This window comes from Triturus cristatus, chromosome 11 (assembly GCF_964204655.1).
Source record: "Triturus cristatus chromosome 11, aTriCri1.1, whole genome shotgun sequence".
Lineage (NCBI taxonomy): Eukaryota > Metazoa > Chordata > Amphibia > Caudata > Salamandridae > Triturus > Triturus cristatus.
Window position 1 is genome coordinate 171,833,451 of NC_140594.1, and position 18,535 is coordinate 171,851,985.

General features: G+C 46.5%; 1 protein-coding gene across 2 annotated transcripts in view; it reads left to right on the top strand.

Moving 5' to 3' along the window:
- Positions 1–4,051: 4,051 nt before the first annotated feature.
- ATP2A2 (ATPase sarcoplasmic/endoplasmic reticulum Ca2+ transporting 2) overlaps positions 4,052–18,535 on the top strand; it is a 246,589-nt gene continuing 232,105 nt past the window's right edge. Inside the window, exons 1-3 of one of the 2 annotated variants that reach the window (XM_085634329.1) lie at positions 4,052–4,639; positions 7,335–7,352; positions 7,457–7,539. In XM_085634329.1, the coding sequence (XP_085490455.1) occupies positions 4,522–4,639; positions 7,335–7,352; positions 7,457–7,539 (219 nt within the window). In that variant the 5' untranslated portion in view covers positions 4,052–4,521. The remainder of the gene's footprint in view (positions 4,640–7,334; positions 7,353–7,456; positions 7,540–18,535) is intronic. The other variant, XM_085634330.1, reaches the window with a different exon arrangement.

Below are 18,535 nucleotides of genomic sequence, written 5' to 3' on the forward strand. Positions count from 1 at the left end.
GGTCAATGTGGAGCTTGAACTGCTTACCTTTCAGCTTGACAAGCCCTGTAAACGGTGCCGGGAATTTGTGCAAGATGGCATCAGCACGGGAGCCGTGAATATGAGGAGCGGGAAAAAAAACGAGGTCTTCTGCGGTGTGGCAACTGAGAAGAGTTCCTTTCCTCCCTTCTGTGATGTGGAATTGGGCCCTAGTGACATGTTTGTAGCTGGTGACCGGGCAGAGGATGCTTACCTCCATAGGTGCAGATCCGGGCCTTTGTAGGTGTGAGAGGGGGTCATGGTGACAGCCGCTCATACTGCTCTGAGTCCATGACATTGACCGATGGGTCAGTATCGATGAGCGCCTGGACTGCGGACCCTCCTACCAGGACAGAGCACATCGGCAGCGGTCATCGTGTTTGTCCGACCTGCTGACGAAGGATATGACAAACACCATCTTCTTCGAGCGCGAGGCAGCACCCACGCGTTAAGTCGTCATCCTGCGATTGTGCGCCGTCGAGTGACACCTGGCGTAGACGTTGCGTCATCCTAGGGACCACGTTGAGGTCTGTCGAGACCGGCTGCTTCTACACACCTTGGCGAAATGATTCACCTTTCTGCAGCGGCAGAACGTCTTCTCTTTTGCTCCGCATACTGCCGTTGGCAGGTGTTCCACGCCACAGATGCTGCACGCCTACTGATAGACGGTCGCGGTGCTGGGCGAGCTGCCCTTGGGCACCGCTGAATGGCCTCTACTCTTTCTTCCTTAATGGGGGTGTACTTAAGTGTCTGTGGCGCTGCGGCGGTTCTATGCAGGGTGGCTTCCATTTCGACCGCCCATGCATCTGAGAGTTCGTGGGACCTGGCCAGGATGAAGATATCGTCAAGAGAGATCCCTGGTTGCCAGAGGATCAGTTTCCGTAGCAGCGCTGAGCGACATCCCTGGATGACTTGGCCGCGTATTTCTTCCCTCTAGTGCATGAAGGCACACGTGCCTGCCAGCCTGCGCAGCTGTGCATAAAACATGTCCACTGACTCTTTGTCCGACTGTGACGCTTGCCTGAACTTGAAACGCTCTAAGTCAGGGTTCAGCTGGGGGTCGAAGTCAGCGCGGCGACCTCAGCTTCATAGTAGTCATCATTCCCTGTGTTGGGCAATGTCTCAATAAGGTCATAGATCTCAGCGCCACTGTAGTATATGAGCAGCGGCCTTTTCATAGTGCCGTACGTTTCCCTGGTACCCCTAAAGTAATGGTTCAAGCGTCCGATCCACGCTTTCAAACATGGGGCCGCCGTTGCAGGGTCAGCAGTCTCGCTGAAAGGCGGTAGTGGGGAGACGGTTGCGTGGCTGTGACTCGGGCGGGGCATTTTCCCCTCTGTGAGGTCCGCCCGCTCCGGCTTTCTGGCCATCTGCGCCTGCGGTGGACGGTTTGCTCATGGCGTAGGCGTGCTTGGGCGCAGTGTCTCCGCTAGGGGACTTGTATACCTTGCGTGGGTTGGCGTGCAGCCACGTGTCTGGCAGGCCTGAGGAGGCGAGATGCGCTGGGCCTTCTTCCCTCGGTGAGGTGGCTCTGTACCACTGTAGGCTGTGTGGCCAATGAGATGCTCCCAGTGTGGTCTGGCTTCCGAGTCGTGATGGCGCTCGGCCGTGTGGGTCTTGTAGGGCCTGCTGGGCCCAGGGGGCTTTCTCTGATACGGGCTGATGGTGTGAGCACCTGTGACCACTTGAGGCCTGCTGGGCGTGAATGGCTCCCTGCGCTGCAGATAGGGAGGCACGGGCCACCTGGGACGCTCCCCCTGCTCGTCTACCACTTAAGGCCGTCTGCACTGCTGCGCGCCACAACGGCAGCTCCCTCTGGGCCGTGGGACTTACCGGTGTGCTGGCGTGACGTGTCAGTCCCCAGCGCGCACGGCCGACTTGAGCATGCTCCCGTTGACTCAGCGAAGCATGCCGGCGGGTGCAGGACATGCCGGAAGCTCCATTCCGGGTAGGGCATGAAGTCAGCTGGAAGCACGGTGCTGCGCGGCCAGCGTGGCCGTGGCGGGGCAGCACCAGACGTGCCGGAGGCGAGGTGAGAGGCACAGCGGGAGTGGCAGCGCAGGGCACAGGAACCACAGCCCAGGCCGCCGACAGCAGAGCACGTGAGTGAGAGGGTGATACACTGCTCTTGGGATGATGAAGCGTCACGGGTGGGCTCTGCGTGCTCCGTAAGAGGCAGAGTTGGTGCACCGGGTTACGACCAGCCTCACTGCCAATGTAGCGCAGCGGGGCCCGGGGATGACAGGGCCTAAACAGCGCTCTAATTATGACACAGCACACAAGTAAGTTGTAGTCCGGCGGGAAGACCCCGAGCAGTCTCTTGCCGTTTATTTATCTCCTCTGGTCGAGCCCGCCCCAAGGAGTGCATGCGGGATACATTGTAGAGGAAAGCCTGCGGGTGGCTCTCTACACCAGGTAAAAACAAGTCTAAGAAAGCATTCCAGAGATCCATGCCAGCCTTCCTGAATGCAGAAAGTTCCTCTCACGTAGTACACCGTGCCTCCCCACTCTTCCTGTGCCTGTTCAGTGGTGTAACATCAGAGGCCCAAGCCAGGCATGGGGGGGGAAGACCTTAAGGAGGATTAGGTAGGCTATGCTTTGTGGAGCCCGTTATGAAGGGCTTACAGCCTATTTACTTTTACTTCCTGATTTTTTTCCTGTCACAAGGTGGAATCTCTACAAGTAATGACTGGGAGGGCATAGGGATAACAGGGAGTGCTACAAACAAATACAAAACGAGTATTCCGGCTTCTGTTTCTTTGTCCCAGCTGGCCATATTTTGACAGCACACGGAGCGCTGTCATACATCCCAACATTTTGAAAGAGAAAAGTGGAAGAAAGTGAAAAAAAAATCGGGGGAAATTATTTTCCCGGTTCGCTAACATTCAAAAGAGTCAACTTTAGGCCGTAAACATCTCAAATAAAACCCTTTTTTGCTTTAAAGATCGGGAGGGTCTGTTGGTATGTATGGTTCACGTTCTAGGAAAACTCATTCTCAAATTAACACTTCTAGCAAATGAGCTTTCGGGGCCAATGTTGTGCAAGACCCGTAACCCGAGCTGAGTCATGGCTTCTTCTTAATCAAACCTTTTTTTTAACAACTCTTTGTGCTACTTGGCTGCAAGTCATTATGGGGCAGGACTGTAGGAGTTGGGCCGACGCCTAACAGAGTACAACTAGGTTTTTGGGAAACGCGTTTGAGCCGGCAAAGGCGGGAGGAGGTGGCGGTGAGAACATAGAAGAAGGCCTGTGTGTGGAAATGTATCAACTTAGTCGGCCATTTTGAAAAGAAAGTTTTTTGTTCCGTTTCAGGGCAGACTTGTGACAATAGCCACAGGTTTTCATAACATTCGGGAATATATCATTTTGAAAAATGAAAGAAACTCCTACAATAGTAATTATTTTGACAAAGAAAAATGAAAAGGAAGGTAAGTTTAAATGTTAGTAGACATCGCCCTCAGAGTTTAACTATTTTACATACACATTGTTCCTGAATTAATTATGGAACATTCACGATTTTCGATGTAACGTAAATGTACCACATCCTCCAAAACAAAAACAACCTGTTGACAATGGTACCCAAATCTATAAGCCAAATATAAAGGAGATAGCTGACTCATCCGTAAAAAAAATGTTCAGCCTCAAATAAGCAAAATGAACATGTAGAAATTTCTGCATTTCCTATTCTACGAAATAAAAATGTTTTTTGGAGTCAATCGTTTAGGTTGCGCATTGTCTGCGTTGTATTACAAAAACGTTAAGTCAACTTGGTAACTAGTGTGTTTCAAAAATGCTTCAGAAATAATCAAGTTATGAATAAATCTCACTGTAATACTTTGCCATACAATATAAAAGGTTTTTTAACATGTAAAATAGTAGAACATTCTTTACAATGGTTGCATAATTCGATGTCACAATAGTAAGTGTTAGCTATGAATACCATTTAAATGTGGCCGCGGCGTTGGCAGTCGTCGACTACGAAGATTCCGTGCCGCCGGCATGTAGGATGACTAGTTTATGGCCTACGCAATGCTTGTACGTCAGGGTGATTCGAGGGAGGAGGGCTCAAGCTGCTGCGCATCTCTCTCCTCAGGTTCCCGGCTGGCCAATGAGCGGCGTCCACATGCAGCGGCGGCCAGCAGTGGAGAGGAGGCGCAGCTGATAAAGGCTATAGCAGAGCAGCGGCGCCGGCAGCAGCAGAGCGGGACGAGGAGGGGAGTCACTGGAAGAGCCGGGCACGGAAACAGCGCGGGACTGTCAGTGGGAGCACGAGAAACAGGGGGGGACACACAACACGGGACCCTCCACACCTCTGCGGCTGCCGGTAGTGAGCGCTTTGCAGTCCCCCCACCACCACCACCACGCAGTGTGCCCGATGGGGCAGAGGGTCTGAAAACCGTCAGCATCACCTGTCTATGCCCGGCTAGAGCCGAGCCCCCAGGGACATAAGAGAGTAAGACCTCACCTCCCAGGAGAGCGGCAGCAGCCTCGCACGGCCCCAGCATGGAGAGCGCGCACACCAAGACCGTGGAGGAGGTGCTGTCTCACTTCAACGTCAACGAGAGCACCGGGCTGGGCCTGGAGCAGGTCAAGAAGCTGAAGGAGCGATGGGGGCCCAACGGTGGGTATACCCCCCTCTACACCAACTTCCCACCCCTGGGTGGGAGGCCAGAGCCCCATGTGCGGATTGCTACTGATGTTTCCCCATTGTGATCCCGGCCTATGTATCAGCACCCGGCAAAACCTCGATGTGTCACTTTCACCTTATCTGCGGACGAGCTCCCTCCAAGCACATCCTCCTTTCAGTGGACCTCCAAGACAGACACTGTGTTTGACCCCTCCACATCCCCTTTGATTAAGCAGCCACTGCCACCGCATCTTTAATTGGGCCTCCATAACCCCTTCGATTGAGCCCCACGGCCCCTGTGATTGATCCCTCCACAGCACCTTTGATTAAACCTCCACAGTACCTTTTCATGGACCTCCTAAGTCCCTTTTGTGGTTGAGGTGTATCTCTGGCGCTTCCACAGCCACGTGTGCGGTTCCCACATTTCCATACAGCCTGTGTGAGCCCACCACTCCCTGATCTATGTTTCTTCTCCATCACTCATCAGCCCTTGTGTGCTCCCAACCTCCCCCATCTGCTCCTTGGGGATGTGTGACGGCTCCCTCCTCGTACTCCTCGCTTGAGTGAGCCCCTGCGCCCACGGCCTGCCTGTCATTCCCATCAGTTCCGTGGGGTGGCCCCGCACCGGTAGACCGAGGAAACTCGGAAGATGGCTGACAGCTGCCTCGTGGCTGTTCATCTGGTGCTCCTCCGGGGCCTGGCTTGTCGTTTTTTTTTTTTTTACATTCAGCTTGCACTGTGGTTCGATCCCTTTTTAATCGTCCGCAGTTGCACCATGTACGAGTGCTAGAGGGACTGGTTTTAACGTCCAAACTAAAGGGGGAAAGCTTGGGGTGGTGACGTCTGCCATTCTGTGTGCATTTAGAAGAAGGAACTTAAATACGATTATGAAATCAGCTAAGCAAGATCAGAGGGCTTTTGTGTGAATGAGTAACGTTGCAAGGTAAATGACGTATAGCTAGCTGTGCGTGCGCTCGAGGTGCATATACGTGGTTGCTGCTTGGTGTCCTGAGGAATAGACTAGTGTACTCGGAGTTGGTTTCTTTGCTGAGCGAGGCATTTGTGTTTCAGGTTAGTTCCGGGGTTGCCGTGTGTTCTAGAGTGGTGGTTGCTTTTCGGTTCATTTGGTCTTGTGAGTTTATTTAGGGTCGAGGTGTTTTCTATTTTAACTGTTATACTGGCTTAGTCTTCTGAGTAGGCACTTGCTGGTAAACCCGACCGCTCTAAAAATTCCTAGATTCCGGGAGCATGTTTCACTTTATCTAAGAATTGTGAAAATCTTTGAGGCCCCGACAAATGTGGTTTCAGTGTAGCTAAGCAGGGGGATGTATATGTGTTCTGAGTGTGTGATGGCGTTGAACTGCGAGTCGCGATACAATATGAATAAGGGTCCTTGATAGAATGCTTGGGCCCTTGATTCGCGTAGGAGTATGGTTAGGCCCCTGAAGCAGGCACATCAGATCCATGTCATCTACCCATTCTACCCCTTCCATTTTTTATTTGTTACCTACGTCACTTTTTGAAGTAGCTTAGTGGCAATATAAACATTATGCAAGCCACCTCCTTACAGCGAGGGATTAATGGGTGCTTGTAGTGTAGATGATGATTTAAGTGGGTGCACTTTCAGACTTTTACACAAATCGGGGTGAATGGGTCCCACCTCCGAAAGGAGTGCGCCTTAAACTGTTCACGAGGAGTGTACAACCTATGAGGTTGAGTGCGGAAATCTAATTTGTGCACACTAACATCTGGAGTAGTTTGGGACAGTTCATGGAGACACTGGAAAGATTAGATGCCTTGGCCAGTGTTAATTGGCAAACTGAAGGGAAAAAACAAATTTCATAAGTGTACTTAATCTACCACGATAAACACGCTAGACACCCACGTAGTCTTAAAACATGACAATGCAAAGTCCATTCCATCTGCAGGTCTAAAAGTGAAACCGTCTTTTTAAATGTCTTGTTAAAAGGTGCGCCTACGGGTGGGAGTAAAAACGCACTGCAGTGTTACAAGTAACATAAGTATTATGCTTGCATCCTGATAACAACAATGAAGTCTGATTGTTTCTTTTTAGTGTGAAGTTGGGTAACCAAAACAAAAAAGAAAACGAGTGGTATTGCTTAGTTTACCGTAATGCGATTCAGGTGCACGAGTAAGTCCCACGATGAGTATTGGCCCTTTTCAGGACTGAACCCCTGACCCCTGTCTGGTGTCAGAAGCTGCACAGCTGGCAGCGGAAATGATGACTTGGCTGAAAAGCAACATCATTGATAGAGCAGCGATTAAAGGCTTCAGGAAGTGATTGATGGCAAATTCAAATGTATTTTGTGCCGCTTGCCTTTCTGTGATTAGAGCTGCAGTAAATTTTGTGTTCATACCCTGGATTTCTTTTTTAATTTTGTATAAAATGTACTGTTTTATGGTCGGCTAATTTCAAAGATTACGCTCTGTAAACTGTAGAAAGAACATCCCTTTGTGTGCCACAATGTTGCGCAATACGAATGATAACAGATTTGAGGTTCTTGGGTTTCAGTTGCTGAAAGTAATGACCATTGCACTTTTTTCTAAGGCAGCCTTGCAATTTCTGTTTTTAATGCATAACGTGTCTGATGTGATTCCACTGATAGTTTCTCTTCTTTGTTTTCTCCCCTCCCCCCCCCCCCCCCTCCCCAAAAAAAACCCGCAACAGAATTACCAGCTGAGGAAGGTAAGTTTGTTTATACATACGCTTTTTTTGTTTTTTATTTATGTAATTGATATGGTGAGCATGTTGCAGTTAAACTTAACTTTTTTTTTTAACTTGTTTTTCAGGGAAGACTCTATGGGAACTTGTTGTTGAACAGTTCGAAGACTTACTAGTTAGGATATTGTTGTTAGCTGCTTGTATATCTTTTGTAAGTATTCTTCGGAACCTAATCACTGACTTACTGTCCATACTTCAAATGAAATGTGTTTTTACTTCTAAGTGCTTCATACAATGCATGTTGCTTGCGTTTAAAGTTGCGGTGGCTTTCGACAGCCTTCAATTCGTAGTTGTATTGAGGTGAGCAATTCGTTACCACTTCAGTGAAAATGTAAATCAAAGCTTTTACTGCAAAGAAAATGTTTCTCATCATAGCGCTTCTTTATTCGTTGGTCCTTTTTAAAATATACAGCTGTTGTACCGTTTTGTAGTGTAGACTGGCTTTGATTTCCATTCGTGTACTGTGAAATGGTGTTGGTAGATCTAAGGTTTGGAAAACAATACCAACTGTAAATAGGTTTTGCTCTGGGAATGTGCAAGCTGAACTCCCTGTCTGATAATAGGAAGGGGACAGCTGCTGCTCTTGACAGTGACAAGTGACGACGGTGAGGATGGTAACCATTGTTTACCAAATTTAGTAACTGACATTTGGGGTCACCTGTTCTTGTAAAATGTACTGCTGCCTTCTAAAGATTTTTAGACTGGGCAGCAGCTCAATGATCTTGTCCGAGTAGGTTACTTTTCCAAGCTAGTGGTTTTTAATGTACTTTTTTGTTATTAGTAGACTTGTAATAAAAAAAAAATACATTGTTATGCAATTACATTTTTATATAGAACACTGGTATTTATTTTCCGTTTCTATTCTTTTTCTGTTCTTTGGGTTAAGACTCTTAATTCAACCCATCTATGGCATCTTTAAACTTTCGACTGACCAATAAACCTGTTGTGTAGGTTTGTCTTAATGTGTTAGTTTGTTGACTGTAAGCCGGTTCATGTTGAATTACCTCTTAGACTTACTACTTCCAGCTGATGTGTATGAGTTATTGTGTTGGGTGGTACTCTGGGATTTGCCTTTGTGTTGTTGTCCTAGTTGAAATTTAACACCCAGACCTCAAAGGCCAATGAAAAAGTAATATTCTTGAATTTGCAACATTTATTGTTTAACATTGTGCAATGCTTTGTTTTCCTCATTCAACCTTTCATTGCCCTTGAGTCAAAGTGCAAGATGTTTGCTCTGTTAAGACAGTGTATGCACTGTTAAAACATGGAACGTAGGCACATTTTTTTTATTCCTGTAAATATATTTTTGTACAGTTACTATTTAAGTACTTGAATGGACAGTTACTCTTATTGGGGGGGGGGGGGGGGGTGGTGGTGGTTCTAACGTAATTTTGAAAAATATAACTGTCAATCTGGTCCTCCATGAGCCCCTTTCCTCCTGAGAGCCTCTCACTCTCGGAGCACCACTGCTCTTATCCATTGGAGTGTGGGTTGGAATGGTCAAAGATCCTGACCTTTCAAGCTCCTTCATACTTTAAAGGTGATGTATTGACAGCTGATTGGAGCCGTGGGTGAAGTTCTCCTACAGTTCAGGTGCACAGTGTACGTTCAGATTGTTAGCATATCCATCTGATTGTGTTTTACTTCATTCTAAATGCCATTTACAGTCTGCTTTGCAATATGGCATGCAGCAGGCCTTCATGAATCTTGGGCCCCATTTCTTTAGTCACTGGAGGCTGCATGCACCTAGTTTGATTGTTCAACTTTTAGGTGACATGTAAAACCTTTATCAAGGTCTTGAGGAGGACCATTTGAGTGGGACTGTCTCATGGTTGATAAAATAGCAGAAGAGAATCCATTTGATTGAAATGGTGGTTTGGTTCTTGGAGCATTTGTACATGTAGCCTTGTGATCCCAGGTCCTGCAGGTATGCACTTGAAGGACTTTTGCAGGTTTGAGAAGACTAGGCTTGTTACGGTGCACATGATCCATGTTAGTTGATAAAGGAACTAGCTTAAAAATAGCGTTCTATGATTTAGAGCTCTCCCCCTTAGATTTTTTGGTTCTCTTCCCTATTCCATAGATCTTTACCTTTGCCTTTTGGAACTCCTATTTTTTTTCTTTTCTTCTTCTGTAGTTTTCTTCTTTAGTCTAATATTTCTGTAAGTTTTAAGAAACATCTACATGCAATACGAGGAATGCTTCCACCATTTTATGAAGAAATGGTGACAGTTTGATGGCAAGGCTTATTGTTCTTGAGGTTAAACACCATTGTTTGGCCATACTGGCTCCCGCTGCGTGGTGCTGCAGAGAATATCCATCTTTGTCTAAATGGTCTTTACACATGGTGACTGGCAGCATAAATCGACTGTATCGGATACCAAATTGGATGATCCCTGCTTTCTAATAACCTCATTAAGCGATCCTTGAATTATCTCTTTATGATGCACATTCAACAGTTTAAAGTACTTATGCAATGTGGTAGTTTTTAAACCTGAACCGTTAGTGAACTAAGAGGTTAGATAGTTGTCATTTAAACACTGCACGTGGCCCAGATTTTTATAGAATAACATTGTTAAATCAAACACAATCGTTTTTTTACTACTGGTATTCTGAACTCACTTATTTGAAAGTGCTTTCATACTGACAAAAGGAGTTTTGGTGAAATAAAATATTTACCAAACATCACACAATTTCAGAGGGAAGCAATCGTTTATTTATTCCGGTGTTCTGGTTTCACTTTGTACAAACAGCCACTAAATGGCTATCTATTTGTCTGTCTTTGTTAAGGCTTATTTATTTCTTTGGGCTTTTTTCTGCAGTTTTTATATAGTGGTAACTCTACCTGAAGGTACTGGGGTTCTTTACACGAGTACTAGTTCAATTGCACAAGGTCCTATTAATTTTTTATTGGCATGGGGAGATTAAGTGATTTGCCCAGAATAGCAGGATTTTGAGCAGATGCAGAGACTCAACCCTGAATTCCCACTTCCAGAGTGGCAACTCTCTGGCTGTAACACCATCTTGGGTAGAGAGAGACTTGGGAAAGGAGGGTGTCCGGTGACCGGCAGAAGACACATGAAAGCTCGGCTTGTTATGGGCTTGAGGTTCCAACAGGATCTAGAGCTGAGCCAGACTTTAGGCTGAATCAAGCTTTCAGTGGCTCGCCTACCTTAACATTTATGGCAAGAATAAGTGTCTGGCTCAACTCGTAAACTTTCTCCACAGATATGATTGCCATCAACCAATGGATTTTCAAGTGACCCTCAATCTGACACGGAGCATAGATCTATTGCTTATCTTTGATGTTCTCCATGAGAGTCGCCTCTGTTCAAAAGATTTAAACCAAAACTGATGTTCCGTGATTTGACTGTAAATGGTTGTAAAATCCAAACCGCATCAATCTGATTACCTTTGCAGTCTGTATAACAGCTAGCAGGGTCTAACAAATGCAACGTTTTCCTTTGTACAAAAGTGGTATGTACCTAGGTTTGATAGAGAATGCCTGCTAAGGAAACTTTCCCACATTCTTAACTGGGTTTTTGTAAGACATGATGGCGTACATTTGTGTAGCACCTAATAAAATGACATTGCATCTTGGCGGTAATGAATCTGTGCAACAGGTTACTTTACAGCAGCAAACTACCTTACATTGAATTATTGAGGCTTATTTTAGTTTTGGAATATCTAAAATGATTCTAGTCGTGTTCTAGTCATTTCTGAACAGACTGTTATTTCTAGTATTTGAAGGCATAGCATCTTGGATTTTTGAACCCCTTTGTGGGTATTAATTGGACTTTTCCACTCTTGATTTTTATGCCAGATGTCAGATTAATATATGTACGCCTCCAGGTGGGGAACAAGAAGAGGTGGTGAGGGTAGAGTAAGGGGGGGTTTGAGCTTTCTAATCACTTCCTGCCCCCAAATATTAATCGTTTTGTATCAAAGATCCATTATAGTCTACTTCAGGCATTTGAATTTTTGCATTGTAGACTGTTTTGTAGCACACCTTTTGGTTTAGATGGTTATACTTGAGTTCCGCTTGTTGAATGACTTTCCAGCATTGTCTTCTCTGTTTGGTAGTCAAGCCATTAACCTTAATAATTTTAATAATAGTGGGGCTTGTAAAGCGCGTAGCTACTTCGGGATGAAGTGTCCAAATGCTGGTATCCTAGATCCCATGTGCTGTACACTCTCAAAGTTACAGGTCAATTCTGTCTGAACAGCCATGTTTTTAATATTGTTTTCTAAAAAGCAGTTCCGAAGAGGCCTGTTTGACAGAAAAAGGCAGCAAACCTTGGAAGACTTATGATCTGAATACAACAGGGTTGCCTTACTAAAATTTAGCGTACATGTGCAAACTGAGGCAGTGCAAGGCCGGTCTGTTCTCTTCTGATAGTACAGCATTTGAGAGGAGATTTGGGGTGGGTTAATTGGTTATCTATCAACTTCTGCAGTGGCAACCCCTCTACCATGTCCGAAAAGCATAGTCCACTATCCTGTTTAGAGGATGTGATCACTTATTTGAAGCTCCATATTTGCATGAGTATTTTTCCATTGTTCAATGCAGAGATAAAGCCCTTACTATAATTGAACAATGTATTTTAGTCTTTATATATGTGAACTTTGAGGGTTGTGCGTTAAGTACGGTTTTAAATCTTCATTGCAAATAAATGATTCAAGTGAGATGTATTTAATTATTTTAAAGGCGGAGCCGATGGATAAAGCGAACTACAGCGAGCCGATGTAAATGATAGTCAGACATAGATATGTAGCTGTTGCATCATACACGTAAATTATACACGACGTGTTTGTGTTTAATAGACATGGCTTAGAATTACAGGAAGACATTGAGACCTCGCTATGGTTGTTGGTTCTCCAAAATGTGTTTTGTATTTGATGTTGAGCTGGAATGGTAACATTAAAATAATCAGTGGTTCTAACAAACGGCGTACAGCCACGCCTGTAAGATGACTTTTTAGACATGTTGGAAAGTATTTGCTAGGAACATTTCTCCAGCACGTTTTTAGTCCTGCAAACAATATTTGTACCTTATTTTTATGTTCTCTCCATGTCTGAGGTTCATCCCATGCTTTGATTGTCCTCGAGTGATGTTTTCTTTGCATGGTTTCTTGTAGTATCCCTAACTTCTGTCCTTGTTTCATTGTCAGACTCCGTTTTTAGTTTGTCATTTGTTCTCCCCTCACTCTATTTTTGATACACACCTGATTGAGTGTGTCAATTCAAACAGATTACACCTTGCAGTCTCATTTACCAGTGTTGGACCTGGTTCTTACTAGTGCATTTGCAGACTTTTTTGATGCTGTTTTAAGAAGATGCATCATTTCGGGGCTGGCAAGCCCATCTTCAATGTCTACACAGTCCACCTCCACCGGGACTCATACAGTCAAGTGAAGAGACTTTCTTGAAGTCTTCTTTCTGTGCACTTCAGATCCTCTGACTCAGTGGACATAGATGTTTGATTCATGTTGGCTCTTGTTGTGCGCTCACCTACGTGTGTTGCACTAGCTGTGCTTAATTGAACATTATTTCCAACTTCAGAGTTCTTGATTTTTCTCCGCTGAACTCTTGACCTTTACTCTCGGTCTCAAGAAGTGACTTTCTCATTTATTTCACTGTTATACTGCAATTTGTTTTCAACACCCTCATTCAAAGCATTCCCACCACTACCAAGATTTATCATCTTATTTCTCATCTCCCTTTGTCTTCAATATCATTTTCTTTGTATTCAAATATCCATGTTATTGCATCTGCTGTTTAATTAAGTGGTGTTTGCGCCATTCTTTGCAAGCATGTTGTATTCTGTACTCTACGGGGCTTTGGGGCAGTTTCTTTAGCCATTATCTTGACCTTGTCATACAATTTTTTTTTTTTTAAATTTTTTTATTTATTTATTTTTTTTTTTTAGGTCTCGCTGAGCCAAGTGCATGCGCTGGCTCGTAGAGACATTTTGTATGTGGGTTTTCAAATTGCTGCTGGCTTGCGTGCACGCGACAGTGCACGTGCGAAGCGCTACCCTACAGCAGCACTTTGAAAACTCGTGCGTCATCGCGATCACTTTCGCTTTCAGAGTGATCGCGATGACGCACGCTTTCAATGCTTGTTTGACTTGTTGGCGACAATCCTCTATCTGCAGGATCATTTTCATACCAAAAAGGATTTTATGAGGACAAAGTTATTTAATCGAGTTGTGCGACATTAGGCAAAAGGTTGAAAACTTAGTTTACTTGTCCCCACAGGTGCAACTAAATCTTCGCTCCACTCTGACCTCGAGTTTTCAGGTTAAAAACGTATCTAAAACGATCAAAAACGGGCCAAGGGCCAGCTGCTAAAAGTAATCTGTAATTTGCAAGTGACTCGTTCAAATCCCCAGGACGTTGCTCCGTCATTTTATCATCTTGTGGTTGATGAAATGTGTGCCACGATTATGCACAAAACCGTAACGGCTCCACTACAAACATTACATTCTTGGGGGCAAAAAAGGAAAGGGGCGTAGCTCCCACTGGTGCACCAGGTACAGCGGAACCGGGGTCCAGAGAGACCCACGTATCCCTAATTATTGCTTCTAAGATGGCTTGAAGTCCAGAGGACACGTTTTCTACTTGTTTGGTCCCGCCCCCCCCCCCCCCCCCCCCTTCTTCTCAGATTGTGCAATGTGGGACTTTCCCAGATCTCAGCGGGCGCAGTTTCAACCTTGTTACCAGAAACTGGGCACAAACCACACCCATGTGAAGGAAAGTAGTCAAGTAGACTCCTCGAGAGCATGCAGAAGACAGTTATTGTTTGTGCCCCCAAGGCATTGCAGCGCTTTACATGCGCACCAGTTACAATACACGAAGTCAGATTCTTTTTTATTTAAATGTATTTGTCGCGGGGAGAATCTGTGATTTACCCAGAGCCAAATGATTTAGTGCCTACCCTGGGTGTTGACTCCGGTCCCACCAGTCCCAAAGTCGGCTGCTGTGGCTATGACGTCACTGCTCCTCTTGTCCACGGACTCTGGATCCCATACAAGTATTGGCACCACCAGACATCTACGACCAACGGCATACGGACACCAATGGACTCCGGAATGTATATACAGACAGCTGGGTGCCCACGGGCTCAAAGTTCTCCTCCTTCAAAGACACTTCCAAATTTAATTCACGCCCTCTATTATCTGAAGGAAGTCCTTCCTTTATAGGAAATTCTGTTCTCCATGCCTATAGAAGTGCCTTCCCAGTGTGTTCTTGTGTTTTGAGTGTCTGCCATTTAGTACAGTATTATACCTCTACTTGTACTTTGTACTCTTTTGTAACATGCACACGTCACCTTTCCTTTTGTAACGTATCGTTTGCTACCTCTTGTATTTTGTTTGCTCTTGATACTTGCACAATTGTCACTATTGCCACATGTAACGTTTGCTTTTGTAACAGGCTCACTTGTAATTTTCTCCTCGTGTATCATTACTGTTCCTATTGTGAAGCGCCCTGACACCTTCGGGTAAAGTCCGCGCTATATAAAAACGCATAAAATAGATAAAACTGTCCATAACCCACAGACCAGCAAGTTCCCAGGTACCACCAGGCAAAGTACCCACAGACCTCCAAATAACAAGAGACAGTCGAATACCAGAACACAGAGCTATTACCCCCGCTCTTAGCAGACACTCAACAAATCACTGTCACCAATAAAACACGCAGACACTCACATCATGTAACACCCAAACAGTCAGATAGCGTAAGACAGGAACACCCCGACACCCATGCTAACTGAATACCCGGACATAAAAAACCCAACACAAGACACCCAGAAATGGGTCGATCTATAGTTCACGCGAATCCTCCCCCCGCCCCAAGTACTCTCTCCGAAAAACAATTCAGATTGTTAATGTGCGCCTCCCATACAGATAGTATCAGCCCACCCGAGCCCCTCCACGCTGCAGCAGGCGCATATACCAGCCGTGCCCCTCCACGCTGCAGCAGGCGCCTCTACCAGCCCAGCTGTGGCCCCCTCCGCGCTACAGCAGGCGCCTCTACCAGCCCAGCTGTGGCCCCCTCCGCGCTGTAGCAGGCGCCTCTACCAGCCCAGCTGTGGCCCCCTCCGCGCTGTAGCAGGCGCCTCTACCAGCCCAGCTGTGGCCCCCTCCGCGCTGTAGCAGGCGCCTCTACCAGCCCAGCTGTGGCCCCCTCCGCGCTGTAGCAGGCGCCTCTACCAGCCCAGCTGTGGCCCCCTCCGCGCTGTAGCAGGCGCCTCTACCAGCCCAGCTGTGGCCCCCTCCGCGCTGTAGCAGGCGCCTCTACCAGCCCAGCTGTGGCCCCCTTTGTGCTGCAGCAGGCGCCTCTACCAGCTCAGCTGTGGCCCCCTTTGTGCTGCAGCAGGCGCCTCTACCAGCTCAGCTGTGGCCCCCTTTGTGCTGCAGCAGGCGCCTCTACCAGCTCACCTGTGGCCCCCTTTGTGCTGCAGCAGGCGCCTCTACCAGCCCAGCTGTGGCCCCCTTTGTGCTGCAGCAGGCGCCTCTACCAGCCCAGCTGTGGCCCCCTTTGTGCTGCAGCAGGCGCCTCTACCAGCTCAGCTGTGGCCCCCTTTGTGCTGCAGCAGGCGCCTGTACCAGCCCAGCTGTGGCCCCTCCACGCTGCAGCAGGCGCCTGTACCAGCCCAGCTGTTCCCCCCCCCCCCCCCCCCGCAATGCAGCAGGCGCCTGTACCAGCCCAGCTGTGCCCCTCCACGCTGCAGCAGGCGCGTGTACCTGGGGTGGGGGGGGGGGGGATCAGACTCCACTGATCAACACCCGGAGCACAACAAATCCAGTCCCTTAGCATGCAGCCGCTGAGCGGTTCTGCTGGCATCCGGCGGGGATTCCTGGGAGGTACCACTGCTCACTCCTCCATGTGGGGAGTGAAAGTACACCCCGCGGGCACACTTCACACCCCCAGAGGTGGTAAGGCGAGCCCTTCCCCTCCCGTCCAGACCCTGCCTCTGAGGTGCGGCCTCTAAGAGCAGCGGGAGGTGTGAGTAGGGGGGACAAACGCAAGACGTGCAAGTTCACCAGGACGTGCTCGAGTTGCACGTGTAGGACTGTGTTAAAGTGTATTCTGGGACTTGTAGTGCTGCTTAACCCCTTATATGATCATGACTAAAACTTTCGGAGTGCAAAGCCACAAACTTGCCTTGGCTGTTGCCTGGGCGTGGCAAACTGGAGCGCTTTGAACTTTACCTACAGCTCATTGAGGGGGTGGAACTGGAGGGGGGCAGGGGAAGCGTGGGGTCTGACAGCAACACAACCGGATGTGGACTCGGACTAATACAGCGCATTTGAGTTCCCCCCCCCCCCCCCATGTCCATGCAGGAGTAACTCACTCCTGGTTTGTTTGGGTCGAGACGACCAGGCAGCGCGAGCTGTCTGACTGTGACTGACACTGACCATCGCCAGATTCCCAAGACAGTGGTCGTAAAGCCCTCCCATTGCTTCCATTGGTTGGTTTCAGGCACGCAACGCCCATTGGCCTCAAAGGGCTTCAGCCCCCCCCCCCCCTGTCGTGTGTCAGCCCGGGCTGTGACAGCTTCCCAGGCACACACACAGCCACACCCGAGTACTTCACAGGTCTTTAAACAAGCATTTGCAATGCAATAGGTCTCGCATTGACGCGAGTTTGAGCTATTGACATTGTAAATAACAATGCCTTTTATTTGTTTTTAAAAAGACAAAAATAAAAGGCATTGTTATTTGCAATGTCAATAGCTCAAACTCGCGTCAATGCGAGACCTATTGCATTGCAAATGCTTGTTTCTTTGGTTGTTTGGGTGTGCCCTTCGACCTCCCCCCAGATTGAGTTGTTGTACATTCAAACTTTATATTGAGAACCAAGCAGTGACATACCTCCAAAATTACCAGTACCAAAGGAGTCAGAGATGCCTTTTAGCATCTCTGTCCTAGCTGTCTAGGCCCAGCTGGCCACTGTTGTAGCATATGTGTGCTCTGCAAAGACTTGCATATTAACGGAAGTAGCTGTAGTCCAGCAGATACATTCTGCATACTCCTGGGATGCAGAAGCTCACTCCAGCCTTCCTTGGATGAATTGGTAGATGCAAGATATGTACCCAGGGTAGTGAGAGCTGGCCTACTGCAGTTCTGTACAGGGTTTAAAAAAAATCTGGACAGATTGGACCATGGGATGGTCTCAGTCTTTATAGAGAGCAGGAATCAAACTTATGTGGTCTACACGGAGACAAAACCTTTCCAAATTTCGCATAATTATATGGAAATTATTCATGCAGCAAAATATTGAAAGATTGCAATGTAGTTTGTCTTGGTGGAGAAGTAGTTCTGGTACTCCTATTTTTTTTTTTTCTTGTCCTTAACCACTCTCTCTGTACTTGTAGTAATTTACCCTATGATCTTTTGATATGCAGCAGGGAAAAACGTAGTCTTGGAAGCACTTGAATGCCCTTTTAGTACAGTTTTATTTTTTATACATCCGAGCCTATGTTTTTATATTACTCACAGAAAACACACCTGCATGTACGCTTTTATAATAATTTAAGATGGGGTTCTTTTATCCTCTGCATTCTAGTTATGTTTTAAAAATGTATTTGTGTTTTAGGTCCCTATATTCACACTGCGATTTCTTGAAACACTTTTTATTCATTAACAAAAAACCACGTGCCACAGATGTTTTACACGTTTACAGTACATGCGAGCCTTCAATCCCTTTATAACGGCCTGTCTTTAATTTCTTTATTACAGTCGAGCTGTGACGTCTCTGGTCACCTTTTATAACATAATAACTTAGCTGCTCAGCTGAAATAGTTATTACATTTGAGTTGTGACAATATAATGCATTCTGCTTTCACCAGCAGACTGGGTGAGAGGCAGGTCGCAGAGTACAATTAGATCTGCAGTTAAAACAACAACAACAAACCAGAACTGGCTTTTCTTCTGATCTGTTTTTCTTAAATGAACAGAAAGGAGATATTGTAACCTGTTTATGTGCGTGTATGGGTTATTTATTAAGATGGAATCTGAGCCACAGAACATTTTACAAATCTGATTTGCATTAAACTGATTTATGCACACACATACATACACCTCGCTGCATTTTGGTGTGTTAAATTTCACACTACAGATTTTGAGTTTAGTCTTTATG